The 18,515-nt window shown below is 40.2% G+C and overlaps 1 protein-coding gene across 1 annotated transcript; it reads left to right on the top strand.

Moving 5' to 3' along the window:
* The first annotated feature begins 46 nt into the window (after positions 1 to 46).
* LOC5510595 (cubilin) lies at positions 47 to 10,729 on the top strand. The gene is made up of 11 exons (XM_032379788.2): positions 47 to 229; positions 780 to 815; positions 936 to 1,289; positions 1,743 to 2,132; positions 2,414 to 2,785; positions 3,234 to 3,617; positions 4,273 to 4,659; positions 5,446 to 5,835; positions 6,270 to 6,677; positions 6,952 to 6,999; positions 9,422 to 10,729. Exons 1-11 carry the CDS (start codon positions 199 to 201, stop codon positions 9,838 to 9,840), a joined length of 3,219 nt encoding a protein of 1,072 aa, XP_032235679.1. The 5' UTR covers positions 47 to 198; the 3' UTR covers positions 9,841 to 10,729.
* Positions 10,730 to 18,515: the final 7,786 nt, after the last annotated feature.

Here is an 18,515-nt window from a genome sequence, read left to right as displayed (position 1 = left end):
ATTATAGCCAGGCGTCCCAAGAAACTACCGCGTGAGCGTTGAGCTCTAATAGATACGGAATAAAGCAGAAGAGAATCAGAATGACATTGCGATGGCGATTGGCGGCGATAGGAATTTTCTAATATAAGATGAACTCAATCAAACAGGATCTTGGTTAAGAATTGGGATCCGTATGATTGTAAATGGATAGGTATAATCATGCTTATGTGTGATACCTTAATATTCTCAGGTGAGTGATATTCGTTCGTCCTAGATGATCTTTTAAATGATAGATTGCTCGATTTTCTTCCACATTTGCGAATGTGTTCAAGGAATGTCAAAATTTTACAGAACTCTTTCTCTAATATTGACGTTAAGCACTGTATATAGACGGTTTGGATGTAGTCACATACATATTTTTGGTTGATCAGTCTACTATTTGGTTGTGCTTAATATGATTATGGCTTAAAGAAAATTATCTTTCATCGATTTATCTTATTTTCCTTTTACTTAAGGAAGCTTTCGAAGTAAACTTGAGATAATCACAATTATAAAGAGAAGAGAGAATAAGTTGAAACCCTTAGCTTAGATCTAGAATATTGTTGTGATAGTTAATACCAGTGTTTTTCTACGTTAGTTTACGTAATTCAAGCAGTCAATACGATAAATACCGATATACGTCAACTTTTTCTATTTAAGATTTTGCAGCCTTAGAAAATAATGATCAGTGTATTGCCTTTATATTTCTGTCACAATAATGGAGTTTCAGACCATGACTGCTATGTGCTTTTGTCTTTTAGTTCTCGTCTTCCTTTCTAAGCTTGTTGGGATTCAGGGTGAGTTTACAATGAATAAAACCATGACTTATGACGTCACTTCCGGCTGAAGTAAAGTTATTTTACGCTATCATCTTTCTTTACTAACTAACAATGAGTTCTATATCCATTTTATTGCAGGATGCGACCAGCAGATTTTAAACAAGACATCAGGTTTTTTTACCAGCCCATTCTATCCACAGAATTATCCCAACTCAACAAGATGTACATGGTTGATACTCGCCCCGAATGACTACACTGTAACACTGATATTTCATCACTTTGATGTAGAAGCTGCAAGTCCATGCATATTTGATGCTGTCAACATTTATGATGGTAGCTCCATAAGAGATATACAAATTGGGAAATATTGTGGTCACAACAAGCTACCGCCAATACAAAAATCAACTGGATCTGCAATGCTTGTAGAACTCATCACAGATGTGTCTGACCATTTTACAGGGTTTAACTGTAGCTATCACGTTGTCAAACGAGGTAGGTATAGATAGATAAAACCTCATAAAATAGTGAGCTCTCCAGCCTGAAGAGGGACAAATTAGATGTCCCTTTTCTTTCAGAACACTGATTTTATTTATGTGCCCTTTATTCTTTATGAGAGAAGGGGTACATTATAACAACCCAAAGCACTTCTGCCTATTCTGTTACTACTAAAGTTGCTTTATTAGGGATGCTTTGTGAGCACGGAACAGCTTAACAAAAAAATCATACAAGCACATCCCTACCAAATTCTTGAGAATTTCCCCTCCCAGGAGAATTTAGCAACTGTCCCTCATTCATGCATTACATCCAGTACCCAAGCCAGGATTTCTAGGAGAGGGATGCACAGATATAGAAAATGTGTAAGATATGATGAAAAGATCAATTACTGGTGGCCATATGTGTGCATGCCTGATATGCTTTTTTAATTTTTTCCTTATTCTTTTGCAGCTCTGAATTGCTCAGACCAGCAAACAGATGAGGAAAATCAAAACATTATCTTAAATGGGACAACTGGAGACTTGGTGTCCATCTTTACACAGCCACAGACAGTCCACTGCACCTGGAGAATCATCCCACATTACTCTGCCACCCTCAAGAGGCTTCATCTGAACTTTACATCCCTTGATGCTCTGTTTAACTGTTCAAGGACTAAAGTTTCCATTTATGCTGGGATGATTCTTGATTCATCGAACTTGGCCCATGAGTTCTGTAGCCCTAGCCAAGTGCCACCATCTGACACAGTTTATCGCTCTCGTGTGATCTGGGTTGATTTTAAGGCTACCAATATTTCTGAATGGAAGAGGTCCTTCTTTGCTGCTCATTTCAACCTTGTTGAAGGTTAGTATTTCAACAAGTTACCAGGAATAATACTGCGCTAAGCATGTTTGTGTTCCTTTCCTACAGTAACTGCACCAAATTTGGATATTTTCAAAGTTTACACTGTGAGATTTTAGAAACATTGTCCAGCTGGAGTTGATTGTCATAGCTTTTATTGCAGTAAAAGTAGAGGGGGCTTACACAGAGAAAGTGGCGCCCATAGCAGGGTCTGTAAAGCTACCATAATCGTATTATAAAGTGGCTGTCAAATTGAAAACCCATTTTCCTTTTTTAATTTCCAGGATATTGGAAGTGTTCCCCGGACAACTCAGATGAAAATAATAACATAAATGTGCATGAGAGTGTAAACCCAGCGTTTCATTATAATGACCCAAAAAAACCAATAAATACGCCGCTTAACTGTATGTGGCACCTGAATGTTCCACAAGGTTTCAGAGTCAAACTGGAATTCCAAGAGTTTCTATTCAGTGGAGACTGCGAAGAGGGTAGAATAGAAATCCTTGATGGGCATGTGGAAAGGGGAGAATTCTGTGGGCCAAGCAAACCTTGGGCCATCTATTCATCAAGTGAAAAAATGTATTTAAAGATGTCAAAGACTCTAAGCAAGAAAAATATGGTCAAATTCACTGCAAGGATTTATGCCGTTAAAAATGGTAAGAAATTAACCTAAACAGAATGCTAGCAGTACCCAGAATTAACTAGGGGGGGGGGCAGTCATAGGTATCATAAGAAAAAATGATAGTATTTCAAGATCCTTCAATAAAAAATGATCTTTTCTATTGATGACCCTTTTCTATTGATCCTTCCTGAATTTACTATTTTTTGTCTGGATTGTATTATCCATTACCCTAATAATTTGGGTAATTGCGTAAGTGCGTATAGACCCTCTACAATGAATGAAAGTTGTTAAATTCTGTACTTATTCCTTATTTGAAGACAGAACTTCTAACTATCCAAAAGAAATTTATACATGAACTGTATCCAATTAGAAATATCACAATTGTTTCCGAGATAAGCAGATGGAAAACGATTGGGACGGAAATGACAAAATTACGGCTGAAAAGTCCATTAATCTTTTATCCCTGATTTTCTCTCTAACAGCCCCGGACAGATGCTCAACAATCAACACGCCAGACATAAACCGTAACATTCGGTTATCAGGCAAGCAGGGCATTTTCTTCAGTCCAAACTACCCCAGCTTTTACAACCCAAACTTCGAGTGTGTCTGGACAATCACCGTCCCCCACCCCTGGAGGGTCCGACTCTCGTTTGACACGTTCAGCACGGAGGGCTACAACTGTGCTTACGATTACGTTGAAGTGCGCGATGGACTGGGATCTAATAGTCCCCTCAGTGGCAAATTCTGCGGCAGTACTAAGCCCCGAGACGTGTATTCCAGCAGTAGTCAGCTGTGGATAAGGTTTACTACTGATAAAAGTACAGAGCAAAAGGGGTTTCTTGCGTCGTATAGTGTATTTTTACCAGGTAAGTCAAGGTCAGTAAATGTACGTAGAATAACTTATGGGTGACTCGATTTGTAACGCAGGGTTCGGTCGATAAGTAATGGGTGATCCGATTTGTACTGCAAGGGTGCCCCGATTCGTAACCCAAGGGTTACCCGATAAGTAATAAAAGGGTGACCCGATAATAATCAAGGGTGACTTGATTTGTTGCGCAAGCGTTTGTTAGCCGGCTATCATTCGGGATCATTCGGGATTATAACTTATGGGTGACTCGATTTGTAACGCAGGGTTCGGTCGATAAGTAATGGGTGATCCGATTTGTACTGCAAGGGTGCCCCGATTCGTAACCCAAGGGTTACCCGATAAGTAATAAAAGGGTGACCCGATAAGTAATCAAGGGTGACTTGATTTGTTGCGCAAGCGTTTGCTAGCCGGCTATCATTCGGGATTATTCAAAAATATTTCTTTTCGAATATTGGGAATCCTGTGGCGAGTCGTCCCAGCACACCTCGGCTTTCGCACGCGCCAAAGTATTCCCAGTATTCGAATGTTATTTCCGAATAATCTCGAATTAGAGCCGACCTGCAGTTAAAAGAAGTCTTAATCCTGCGCTCGCCCCAACCCACCCCTGAAAAAACCGTCCTGGCTAACGTGCTCGCGCATTCAATCTTTTATAGAGCCCAATAAGTGCAGTATAAAGAACAAGCTCGAGGAGAACAACGATCTCCAAGAAGCTGGGCACTCAGGATTTATCCTCAGCCCAAACTATCCCAGCACCTACCCTACCAATATCCAATGTACATGGAAAATTACAGTCCCAGTACAAAACCAAGTGGAACTCCGTTTTGAGAATATCAGTCTACCGTCGTGGTGTCAAGAAGCCCATGTCAAGGTTATTGATGGAAAGTCTCTCTTTGGGAATCTACTGGGAACATATTGTGGCGATGATGTCCCTGTTTATATACACTCTACGAGTAACATCATCACCGTTATGTTCATGTCTTCAAGTGAAGACCCCGGTGATTATAGAGGCTTCAACATATCTTATAATGCGGTACGGACAGGTATGTCAAACTTTAGATAACATATTGCATCCCAAAAGACACTCTTGATGTACGAAAAGGTGAGGTGGAGAAGGTAGATCTGCTAAACAAAAGGAACAGCAATTTGCTTTTTGCTTTACCTTGAAAAGTATAAAAACTGACTTGTTTATGTTGCGACGTGCTCTACCGTGCCCACCAATAGAAAGTTTATAGAAAGTTAGCCAATTAGCGTGCGCGAATTACACCTTTGATCGACACGTGTTTCATAATTAGGAGAACGAAGTCGTGCTCTGAAATGTGCACTCAAGCATCTCTTTGCTCACTGGTTGGCTAGTGAAGCTGATGTCACGCTAGTTCACGCTACGTTCACGCACGTACGTTTCTCGCACCCTTATTGGTTCTAATCGGTTTACCTCGCAGAACTATCAAGGTGGCCACGCGTTGACGCACGCCGCACTGTAATTCAGTTTCAATACAACGTGTATGCCTATATCGTAAAGCACACAAGACTAAACCTGTTGAACAAATACGAATCATTTCCTCCACGTCGTAATTAAAGCCCCTTGGCGAAATTTAAGCCCCTTGGCAGTTTCCTTCCAACGTCTAAACCTAAAGAAATGTCATTCTGGCTGATCCTGGGTTATCTTGATCTTCTCATCACTTACAGTATATACACTAGTGTCAAGGATGGTCCATAGCCCTTTATGCAATAAACCTGTAGAATACACACTGATCAAATTCATTATTCTCTTTTGTTTTACCTTAATTTACTCAAATAACTTGACTATGCATTTTTTTTTTGTGCAGCCCCTGACGAAGTGTGCAAAACCGGCATTACGACTCAAAATTCTCACTTGTCACTCACACGAAACCATGGATACTTCGCCAGTCCTCTCGTCCTTCACCAGTCAAACTTCAACCCATTTGATATGAGCTGCACGTGGTACGCGCGTGCTCCACAGGGATACCACATCGAACTGTCTTTCGACGTCATCCGTTTTCCAAGTGAGCACTGCATCGATCATTATGTGGAGGTCCGTGACGGAGATACGCTTGTGAGCCCGCTGATCACCAGACGCTGCTCCGAGTTGGGTAAGCGGGTGTACTCTAGTGGAAGGTACTTGGTGATCCGGTTGGAGTCGCGGAGGACAGGCCGCTACCGAGGATTCACTGCGCGATACAGGATGATCCGTGCAGGTGCGTCATAGCTGCTGCTTTTGTTGTGCATTTGTCATTTTGCTACTGTTGTTGCTGCTGCTATTGTTGTTGTTGTTACGATGTTGTTATTTTATTAATTGCACTGTTAATGTTGTTTCTTCTGGAAAGTTTTTTTGTATTTTCTGCATAGAGACCATCTGCAATAGGATAATTTAATTCATTTCCTAAATGAATTCAAAAGGCCAAATATATTCGATTTTGTTCTTGGACCAGAGTAATAAGTGAAAATTATTTACAAAAAACTAATAGTCTTAGTCTTATGGTGTATAATTAAAAAATATATGAAAGTGATTGCGATCTGCTAATATGATTAGATTTGCTTTGTGGGGGAATTTTAGCTTTTCAAATGTACATACACTAAAATAGATTTGCACGAAAAAGGCTGGTGTTATACTTGTTCGTCTGTGTCACAGGGAACTGCTCAAAAGACTTCGACGACACCTGGAACCTAAATCTCAGTTTACATGGAAACAATTCCGGAGTTCTAACAAGTCCCGGGTATCCGGCCCCGTATCCGCCGGGTATTCAGTGCTTCTGGAAGGTCTCCGTACCCCGTATGGCCGGGGGAATGTCTATGTATATTGTCTTGGAGTTCTCGGAAGTTTCCCTCGGGCCTAACTGTTCAACCGACTATGTGGAAGTAAAAAATGGGTTATATTCGTTTAGCCCTGTGCTCGGCCGGTTCTGCGGTGAGATGGATAGAGTTAAGCTACAGCCTACAGGCCCAAATATCTTGGTTCACTTCAAGTCAAGCAACTGGACAAACAGGTCAAACCGGTCTAACTCAAGCGTAGGGTTTTATGCTACATTCTATTCAACTGGTGAGTATTTGTGTTGATTGTTTTTGCGTCCTCTCGCCTTAGGTTCCTAAGTCGTCTTGAGGTGATCATAGCATCCTCGGGGACCCAAGGCGTCGCGGAGATCGGGCACACAGGGAGCGCGGCACGAGAAAGAAACAGGCTGGAAGACGTCTTTCAGTGCTCTTTCTTTTTCGCGCGCTCCCTGTGTGCCCGATCTCCGGGACGCCCTGGGTCCCCGAGGATGTGATCATAGCTGAAATGGATTTTAATTCTATGCCTAATTTGTTTAACACAGGCAACCCAAATGCACCCGTAGGCCAAGGAAACTCAAGCCCAGTAGGCGGTAAGAGTTGGGCTAAGTGTCACGTGATATATCGACTATCTAGTCTGCTTATGAAGTTTCTTATTGGCGACGCTAAGTTTGAGGCCTGAAGGGTACAGTGCGACGCGCGCGCTTTCGCGGCTTATTAGGAGAACCAATGAGGATGCGAGAAACTATTTAATTAACATGAACTTCAATAGCTAGCCAACCAGAAAGGCAAACGCAAGAGTGAGAGCACGACGTTATTTTAATAATACTTGAAAGTGTCAATCGATATTGTGATTCTCGCAAGCTGTTTGGCTAACTTTCTAAAGAGTAGATGTCCACTATCTTTGAGCCAGAGGTGGCAAAGAAAAAAAAATAAAATTAAAACTCCATCATATTTTGTCTACATATACTCTCATGTATCATGCTATTTTTGTCCGAGAATTTTCTATACCCCCCCCCCCCCCCCACTAATTGTCAATATGGAAATTTTTGATCAATTTATCGGGTCTTATTTTCCTTTAAAATTCTATTTCGCATCGCTGAAATTCTAGCAAGTAATTCAAGCCCTAATATAAGCTTCTAGCGTGAATATCCGAAGCACTAGAAGCCGTCCAATTTGGTGAAAATCAAGCTTGTTCCTACAATGTATTTCCGGTTTCAAGTTATTGAATTTCAGCGATGCGAAATAGAATTCCCAAGTAAAATGAGACCCGATAAATGGATTGAAAATTGTCCATTTTGACAATTCCCGGGTGTGTGTAAAAATTCGTAAAATCTCGGTTACAAATAGCATGAGATAGAAAAAAACCCACGACGATATACTAGAATATCTATTTCACTCTAGTGCCACCTATCTCTCATTTCACCTAGTCTTAGAAGACAGCCTCTTAAAGCTTTGTATTGTTGGCCACGGTATTCAAGATTTTTATATTGATGTGTAATACAAATTTTCTCAGTATTATATGCAGTGCAGAAAAGTATCCCGATGTAGATTAGCGTGAAAGATGGTCGATTGGGATTAGTGAACTATGGATTTTGAATCGCTTATTTAGTTGTTTGTATCTTGATATTAATTTCCTTTCAAGGAGTAAGTATCACCAAGAAACTCAGTCAAGAAACTATCAATCCTGCATTCGTACGGCCTTTTATAAAGCCACCTCTTAATTATTTTATTTTTTAAATCACGTTCTTTCTGCTTTCTGCTGGTGGCAATACCTGTCCAAGGGATAAAAGCAACCAAATATAAACAACATATCGTGTTTGTTAGATTTTTAATACCACAATAAACCCTGTGTATCAATCTACCAGATACGGACTGATCCAGCTTATAGATTTGTTTGTAAAAAGGGGTCCCTTCATTTAAAGATACAGTGCAATAATTTTAATCACTCTCCTGAAGGATTTTTTGTGAAACCAAAAGAAAAATGTATCCACATCGATGTAAAGCTTCTTGTGCTTAGAGTCGGAGATGTAGAGACAGAAGAATGGATAATAATGGAGGTAATTTGTCGATGATTTAGCCCATCCCTGGCCATATAGTGCAAACTTAACGCCAGCTGAAACCCGTCTAAGATAATGATGATCTAGGATTTTTGACAGGCTGTCTCGATTTTTTTTTTCAGATTTTAAGGAATATATATTTCATAATAAGTCTTCTATAAAATTTCGAGAACACATTTTTTTCCCCTGTTTGTGAAAATCACGTTACTTATTGAAGTTTTGAATTAGTAGAGAACCAAAAGCATACCAGCTCCTCTTACTACTACTTTACCGGAGGAACATTTAGAAAAGAAGATAGCGCCATCCGCCATGGTTGCGCTGCAATAAAACGCCTACAAACCTCCATTCTGTCTATCGACACTATTACGTATCCTATCGTGCAACCCAGCAAATTTTGCAAAAATCTTCCAGTTTGCGCTTTCTATTTTCGGGTGCAAGTGCATCAATCATAACACAATTTTAAAGGAATTCTGCCGGGGAGTTGTACAAAAAACTTGAAAAGCTCATGGTAAGAACTCAACATATTGTGTGCTATATTGCAGGCGTGGCAAACGACTATATTTTAGTGAATGAAGGTAGCATCCTTGATAATCGGCGTCTGGTGCTGACTTAGCTATTCCCACATAACCTCCTTCGAGCTCATTTATGAACTGATATGCCTATTCCCGCGGCAGTTGGTTAAAACTCATTTTTTGCCAAGGATTCTTGTATTGCTGCTGCTAAAACTTTTTCCAGTGGGGCATGTTGATAAGTTCCTCGCAGCTTCAATTTGCTTATCCACTCTACTATGTGCTAGCATGAATGACGATAGGGTGTAGCATTCAATTCAACCAACTGCTCCCGCAGGCTTTCCCCCAACCTTCTAAAAGCACAACAAAAATACCTGCCTTATTGCCCTAGCAATGCATCCAGAGAATATTATGGCTTAATTAACCGGTTGTATGTTTTCTCATAGCTATCGTGATTATCCTGGGCTCATTTGGTGGCATAGTTATCCTTACATTAACTGCAATATTCGTCTACTGGCTTGTAACCAAAGACCACATACACCGACCAATCTTCCGCCGGGCCCCACCCCCACGTGATCTTACCCCTCTGCCCGGAAATGGCGTACCAACCCTTGATGACATTCCCGCCGTATTAATCGCTGAAGACCGACCACCGACATACAGTGAGGCGGTCGAGGAGGACGCACTTGAAATGACAGCCGCTGACGTGGCGGTGGTCCATGGCGGGCACACCGGGGAAACTGATACTGAACCGCCAACAGAGGAAGCGCAGGGACTGGATAACCCTGCTTACATGACAAGTACGTTAGAGTTAAGGGGAGACCCTCCTTCGTACGAAGATCTTTATGGTATTGACCCAAGCTAGCACGGAGCTAGTGACATGACAGGCAGAGTAGCGTGACAGGCGGAGTTGCGTGACTGGCAAGTAGCGTGATAAGAAAGAGAATGATAAGAAATGTAAACTGATGAAGTGAAATGACAAAATTAGTAACACAGATATGACAGGCAGAATGTGGCGTGAGATTACAGGTAAAGTGGCGTGACAGTCAGAATTGCGTGACAGGCGACCACGCGGAGTGACACGTTGACACGTGGAGAGTCACGTGCCAAGTAGAGTGGCGTGACATGACAGGCAGAGTGCCGTGACAAGGCAAAGTGTCGTAGAGAAAGGTTATGATAAGAAATGTGACTTAATATAGTGAGATGACAAAATTAGTAACTCAGAGCGATGTGACAGGCAAAGTGAGCTGACATTGTGACAGAGAAACAGTGAGCTGACAGACTTACAGTGTGACAGACCGAATTTGGCGTAAGTTTGTGCGTTCCTAGCCTACCTGTAGGCGTTGGATGTTTTTTCCAGCGAGAAAACCGTGCGAACACGGAAGTCGCTACGCTCTATTTCAAGCCGTGGTTACGGCTGCAAAACGGGCCTAGGAGTCACCTGAGGTCGCCATATTGGATTTGTGTTGAGCTACAAGCCTCCAGGTAGGCTTGCGCCTTCCAGGCTTAACTGCCTGTCCTCATGTCAAATAACACACACGCGAATCTGATATAAATGTGCACCATGGAGATGCACCTAAGATTCGTTTTTAGGATATAATAACGCAATAAAATAATAATTAAAAAAATGAATATAAATACCTACAAGATGGTCCGTGTGATTCCGAAAATAGGCAGCCATTTATCACATAGTAAAAGATGAAAAATATTGTAAAATATAATTATTTTGTCAAATTAAAGCGATATTATTTTTATATTGATTTTCATGAGATGATAGTTCCTTCATTTGAAATGATTTTGGCGTTGGTTGCCCTTAAACAAACTGACTTATTCAAAGTACAGTTCCCGTCAAGATGTTAGGGGATTGCCTTGCACCTGCATCCTCAATGATTCGGTTGAAGACGCTTCATATAATGTAGGTGCTGACAGACTCTATCTCCAGCCGTCGCTAGGCCTTATCGCGCAGATCCTCAATATGGTTAGTGATGGTTAGGGTAAGGGACACTAAAGTAAACCATATATGAATGACCTAACCCACATCGGCCCCGCTTAGGACAAGTACTGCTGGCTCACTAAAAGAGCCTACCGTATTTACTCGAATAAAAAAAATAAATTTTTCGACTCTCAGACGGGGCGCTTATTCCGGGTAAAAGGGCAAATTCGAACAAAAGGCTGAAGTGTTTTTATTCATTTAATATCAGTTTTATAGCATCAGTTTCTTTTCTCTATATCATTATTCATCTGGATTAGCTTTTTTCAGTAATCTTTGATCCATTAAATACTTTTTTTGTCCTTTCTATGAGCTCCAGTGCTTTCTGAGAACTACATTATGATAGTCATTTTACTCAGTTACATAAAACCTGGGGAGGGGAGGGGAGGGGGACGCTTATTCGGGGGAGGCGCTTATTAATAGTTTTGGTTCAAAGGGGGCGCTTTTTCGGTGGAGGCGCTTATTTAAGGGAGGCGCTTATTCGAGTAAATAGGTAAACATAGTGTTTTATAAAAGATTGTCATATTCTTGCTAGACTTGAGCGTAAATAAATGTTTAATACTTACATGTGGGTTAGTGAAGGAAGGTTACAATACTACAAAAATTAACCCGGCATTTCGAAATCTTGGATCTGCCCCTGCGCACTTTTGCTGCCATACGTCTCCTACTCAACAGCAACTCTATCCACTTAATATTGGTCTTATTTCTTCTAGCATTTCCCCTTTTCAATTTAACCCTCTCGCTAGATCGGCGTTGAACTAGGCCTAATTATTTCCAGTGTGTGTGTTAGGGGGGGAGGGGAGGGACTAGTCGGTCAATTATTACAGCGTTCCACTCTTCTCATTTTAAAGCAATTTATCTTTTTATCAAACAAAATAGTGCAATTAAGCGAGAACGTTCTTAAAGCTAAAGCGTTTCCTAATTTTCCCCCAATGCCGATTATGGATTTCTGTTCTAATTAATTAAAAGTTTACTTTCAACTTTACGTCATTGTAGGATTATAGAATTAATTTCCGTCATCATTATTTACACTGTACTTTTGGGTTATTTTTTGTTGTATTAAAATGTTGAACCAAAATTATTTTCTTGTTAAATTAGTAGCGCACAGTCTCACGTGAACATTTTTCAGCGAGTTCAACTTTTCGTGCGAAAAGAAAAAAAACAAGTTGCCAAGGGGGTGAGTCGCACGTAAGAAAACGCGAGTGCGACTTGCAATTATAATTTTGCGAAAAATATTGCATGAGCAAACAGGGCCCTTAGTTTCATTTCAAAAACAAGAGTAGTTTATTAATTGACTGGAACTCTTTATGTGTGTTTCGAATTCACAAATGCGTAAAAAATACGTAAATAAACTTGCCATTTTTGCTTGAAGTAGTACCAAACTTATTAGCAGGTTACCCCCCAATTCCTAATGAAACCAAGCTCTATTCCCAAATTACTATACTAACTACGTCACTTTTGAAATTTTTTTGTACTAATTAAATTTGTTTGTTAGTTAAAATAATTAGAAAATGTTAGTAAATTAAACTGATAATGAGGTCATCTTTTAAGGAAAGTTGTTTATAAAATGGCACTTGAAAGTCTGGTACATTCAGCCGAGAGCTCGAGCGAACCAAGTCATTCGGGGCTGAGAAGTAAAAGTAAAGGTTAGTAATGTGAGATAATTATTAAGCAGGAATTTTTGTGAGTATTTGGTAATGATAGCTCTAGCCTAGTAACGAAACATGTGCAATGGAGAAAGACAATTTCGCTTTTAAGAGTTGGTGTGTAATCGAAAGATTGTAAAGAATAAATGTAGATGTTAAGCGATTTTTGACATTTCATTGCTTCAAAACAAACACTCGACGACAACGAAATATGAAGTACCAAATATTAAAGCGGAGGAATAGACATTTCTATTCGCTACAAAGTTCAAATTGTGTAGAAGACGACGTTATCTCGAAAATGTATCAAATATCTAGATTTACATTATACATTTGCGTTTAACTTCAAGAACCAACTCGAGTGCTTGTCGTTGCAAATTGCAGTAGCCTGGGGCTCTATGGCTCGATTTTCTTTCTCAGTAATATTGATTATAGTGTAGGAATATTTTTGGGAAATTTACAATGCGGCTTTGGAGTTCTGTAACCATTTTTGGGGTTATTGGTGTTATACACTCTTTTTTATAAATATGAAAAAAACTATTTATAATAACGTATAGACAGAGATTTCACCTTATTATAAGAGCATACCGAGCCTCGGAAAAAAAGTTATGTCATTTTAATGCGTTCTACCATACAGACTCATATTGTGTTCATAATAGCAACCATAAAATATAATTGTTATTGATTATTTGAAATTCTCTCCTAATACTTCATTAGGTATAACATTTTTATAATTTTAAAAACTGATCCAAAAATAAGAACGGTCCAACCTCAACTGAAAATTCGTGGGTGGTCAGATTTTTATCAGAACAATCACTCCCCCCCCCCCCCCCCCCACACACACACACACACGCACACAGAAAAATCCCCCCCCCCCCAAGAAAAATCCTTGGTGCGGGTCTATAATTATAAAGACTGCGATCAATTAGGGCGGAAAATGAATCAACACAAGTTTGAAATGGTATGCTTTACGCCTCTTCAAAAACAGAGTAGTTTCACTGACGTTTCCGGGGCGTGGGCCCTTCGATCCGAGCGAATGAAAAAGCTTCTTAACACATACCTTTCTAACCTTGATTCCACCACATCTAGTAATTCTAGAGTTTTTCTGAAGTGTTTCTAGTCATACCTAATTCTAGTCATACCTCCTTCACTTATACTTGGGTCACTAAATTATATTTTTCCGGCGTTTGGCAATGCTGTCTTCAAGGAATCCCAGTTGAGAGGGCTGGGAGAGACACGAGGAGGTTGTAACGAGCCTCCCAATTCGAGAGGGAAGGGGGAGATAACCCCAAACGCTTAGCATCTTTCCACGTCTAGGCCCCAGGGCGAGGGGTTCATGGACGTTTTAGAAGGAAAATCAAAGCCTTAAGGGACCGTAAAAAAGGCGCCTTAAAATGTTTATACTACGGTTATGGTAAAATGTTTGCGTTTTGTCATCTTAGTCGCTGGCGACTAAGATGACAGAAAACTTGTCACCAAGCAAGTCCTTGGGGCATGGCGATAGAAGTGACGAAATCTTGGTTTTGGAGAAGCTACCTGGCGTAGAATCCGAAGCTTACATTGCTTATTTCACCAAAGAATCGAACTTCTCACCACAGAACCTGAAAAAGAATTCCTTGAGGTACTACGATTACCTTGACAACCAACCGCGCCTTCTCAGAGCCATGATGAATAAGGACGCCGGCGGGACCGGCACCTTTATGGTTACCGAGGGAGCGTGTCACCAGAAGGATCATAGCTTACATGACTACGAGGTGACACGCGCAATCGATTGCTTCACTTGTATGTGCTGCTTCCGTGGGCTTGTCTATCATTCAACTAAGAGTACGGAGACGGAGGGGGAGACTTAGGGAGAAAGAGAGGGGAGAAGTGGTGCGTCCTTGGGCTCTTCTCCATCTTTTTCCCTTGCATGCTGTTCTGCCCTGACTTGCGCGGAGCCCGGAGGCTCGTGGGGAAAGCCAAGCGCAGGTTGGGAGGAAACAGGCAGCCCATACAGGAATGGGTATAAGGTTCTCTTTCCAAAATGGGGTCTGGTACCCAAGGATTAGATAAACATGTGATGTATATAGCTTTGTACTTACTCTTTAGAGAGCAAGGTTTTTACTATACTTTGTTTCACGAAACTCTCTAGTTTTATATTGTATAATTGTAACCTCGTTCCCTTAGTCCAATCAATCTACGCCAGAAAAGGGGTCAACAAAAGACTAATTGCAACACAAGGTTTTTAACGGTTTCTTGCACAGAAAGTATTCCTCTTTGTCTAAAACATAATAAAAGTCTAACATTTCCCTATAGAAGGCTTGTATGAAAAACCACAGGGCTCCCAAATCATGAAAATCGCCAAAAAAATACATACTTTAGAAAAAAAGGAATTTATATACCACTACAGATATTCTCATGGTATCGTTTTTGGCCAATCCTTGGAACGCACCTGCGTAGGGCGAACACTCTAGATTGTTCTTGCGGCAGGAGCACTGATTGTATATGCTGCAGTCCTGGAGGTCCTCTCATGATCTGTTAAGGGTGTCACCCTGTCGTTGACCAACATCTAAGCTCAGACTCAGACCGCCTTCCGATCGACTTTCCTTTGCTGACTTGATAAGATACTGGAACTGCCCTTAGCTCTGTCCTGTAAACAGCCGCCTGTGCGCGGATGTAGGGTGAGGAGACAAGCTTCTTGAACGATGCCTCCTTTCCTACCCGTATTCATGGAAGGTGGTATCACAACCAGGAAGCGCATGTTTAAAAAAAATAAAATAAAAATAAAATAAAATGAGAAAATAACATTGAAAATTGTTATGACATGTCACTTTTCCCTAGCTATCGAGGGCACAAGTCGGATCTGTTTCGCAAAATATCTGTTCCGCAGCCCGTTTTTTTTTTTTTTTTTTTTTTGCTGATTTGGAAGATGTTAGACCCTTCGGTTACTGGGAAGAAAATCGTCCCGATTGATTCTGCTGGCAAATTTGTGGAGTCGAACTAGTTGCGCTGGGAATATTTTTGGGGGCGCTGGAGCGGATGCTGGGGAAAAAATCGCCCCGATCGGTTATACGGGCAATTATTCATGTGCTAAAGGAACTGTGCAATAATTATCAGGAGGGGGGTAGGTAAAATGAGCTTCGATTAATAAAAAATCACGCAGGACCCCCCTCCAACAGCTTCAAGTTGCTCTGACCCCCCTTCTGTTCCTTAAAAGTTACGAAGACCCCCCCTCCCCTCCTACATTCTTCATGTAGTCATTTGGTTCCCAAAGCATTCTACTTCGGCATGAGGACAAACATCAGCACAGAGATCGCCAAATGTCCGGAAAACGGTTGTTGAAAAATTATATCCTACCTATATACAGTTAAGGACCAACAAGCGCAAATCGTTTTATTGGAGAATCATCTAAGAGATACCTCCCCGCGTGACAAATAATCTTATCCTTTAGTCGTCTTGGTGTGACCGCTAGAATATGGATGCTTACGGGAGCCCGCTTTCTGAGTTTGAGCTCAGGCGACTGGGTAACATCAAGAGAAACAACGAGCTCATTTTGCCGATAAGGGTTGGGAGATATATAGCGATTTATAGATCAGAGCGGTCCTCAGTGAGACTACAAAGAGGTTCTCAAAGTTTGCGTCGATTCTGTGTTAAAAGTGAAAGGTGACTTTTTAAGTTATTTGCGCGCCAAGCGGATACAAAACAATCATTTTGATATCAATTTAAGTAAGCTCCCCCCCCCCCTCCTCTTCTCGAAAAAGTTAAGTTTGCCTCCATATCTTAGCAGCATTTTTACTTAGTCCCCCCCCCCTCTGGTTTTACAGCCCTCCCTCCTGATTATTATTGCACAGTCCCTAAAATGCCTAACCATTGCTGGATGGGAAAGAAATCTAACCAATGCTGGCTTTGAAAAAAATAACTTGATACTCCTTTTGGGATGGGGGAAGGGAATACAATGAGAATGAGAATGCGTGCTGCAGAGTTTTGGACAGATTGGAGTATCTATCGGCTGTAGCTACGTCATCTGGAAATCGCACATTGTAACACCTCCTGGGGCTTGTATCTTTAGAATTTTCAATATTTTCAAATATTATGTTACGTTTTATTCAGCATTTATTATTTTTTCATCTTTATTTTTTAACCCTTCTACTTTTTTTCGCATCGCATTTTAAAAAGGCTTTATCTCATGGTGAAGGTAATTTCGAGTTTTACTAAAGCCGCGAAGTTACCCGAAAATTTCGTGAAGACATGGGATTCCGAAATATTTCATAGTAACTTTTAGTAATATTCGAGCCCTAGAAACTCTTTACCATGAATATCTTTTTTTTACATGCGGTTCACTACTATAAATATTGTCATGTTCTCCTCTTATTATTTTATTCTAACTGTCCGCTACCGGGTCGTTAGCGTTTGCGGTATTATGATATTTGGTAAAATTCCCCCCGGTATTTCGGGAGAATTGTTATAAAGCTATGGTAGTTCGATATTCTAATTCTGATCGGTACGCGGGATTTGAGATTTCGGGAAACAAATTCTAAAATGACGCTGAGTCGGCATCATGTTTGTCTGCGGTAAACGGATTTTCACGAAAACTGACGCAATGAAAATTAATTTCACGTCACGTCTTCTATCAGGGTGAAGTAAGCTACACTTTCTCTATTAGTGCGTTGAAAGTAGAATCATGCGACTTTTTCGAAATATAAAGATATGTATTGTCGTATGCAGAAGATCATTTTTTTTTCGGATTTTGGACGCGGTTCTACGGTATTTGCGAGATTTGGACGCGATATTACGGTATTTGCGATTTTTTGGACGCGACATTACGGGATTTGCGATTTTTAAACAAGATATTACGGTATTCGAGGGTCTCCGAATCGTAAACCATCTACCTTTGAAAAAGCTTTTGATTTTATCAAGAGGAAGTTCAAAAGCTTTTTGCTTGAATTGAACCCAAATTTCTCGCAAACATATTAAGATAGCCTGTTTAAATGGTGCAACTTTTAACATAAATAACCCTTGTGAAACATGGAATGCCTAAAGTTACACTAAAAATATATTTCTACCTTTGCATCCATGAAAATGATACTATTTATACATAATTACATTACGTAGTTACATAATTAGTATATACTTATTATATGGTAAAAAAAAGATTTCTACACACCTTTTGACTTCAGATTAATTAGAATCTTAGGATCTTTCACAGAGGCAAGGATTTCTTTTAGGAAAATAAATAAAGTCGTTTTCGGTAGATTCAGAATCAAATTTATCTTATTACAATTGATTGGGCTTTTTATTCATTATCGTGTTAAAATCCTTACGAATTTTTACGAGGTTTTATTAATTATTTTTTTTTTTTTAGAATAGAGCAAGTTATCTAACGCAAATTATGGTTTAGCCCTGTTTTGGTTTGACTCGATAATAGTTAATCGGAATTTGTTAAATTTTAAAAAATCATTAAACACCCTTAGAAATGGCAATCAGCATTTGACGTAACAAGTTAGATCTCGAAACGTGTTTTTTTTTTCTCAATGAAAGCATACTAAATTAGATTACTGTGCTCCTAGTCTCGGTCGCCATTCGGAACCCGAATCGAGCTCGAGCACTGTCGGGCTAGGGCTTCTAAAATACTTTTCTCTCCCCCAAAAAGCAAAACGGAATAAAACATGAATTCATTGAAGTTCTTTTGCCGGTAGTTTGCTCTCAAAACTACGTACGTTACATTTTTTGCGGGAGAAACGTCGCGACTCGCTGTAAATAATGTAAACAAAAAGAAAACGACCGACCATGAAAAGAAACCACAAGATCGACCAAAGAAGATGGTGGTTAGTAATTAGCCTTAGTGTTGTGAGCAAACTATCGGCAAAAGAACTATGTTTTCAGGGTTTTTTTCTGCAGAAAAAAAAACAGCAACCCTGTGAAATTGCT

Source organism: Nematostella vectensis, chromosome 10 (assembly GCF_932526225.1).
Source record: "Nematostella vectensis chromosome 10, jaNemVect1.1, whole genome shotgun sequence".
NCBI classification, from domain to species: Eukaryota; Metazoa; Cnidaria; class Anthozoa; order Actiniaria; family Edwardsiidae; genus Nematostella; species Nematostella vectensis.
This window is presented reverse-complemented; position numbering and strand designations above follow the sequence as displayed.

Coding starts and splice junctions, on each gene's coding strand:
- LOC5510595 (XM_032379788.2), top strand. CDS start 199: ATGCTTATGTGTGATACCTTAATATTCTCAG. Junction 230..779: donor TGATACCTTAATATTCTCAG/GTGAGTGATATT, acceptor TTTGTCTTTTAG/TTCTCGTCTTCCTTTCTAAG. Junction 2,133..2,413: donor TCATTTCAACCTTGTTGAAG/GTTAGTATTTCA, acceptor TTTAATTTCCAG/GATATTGGAAGTGTTCCCCG.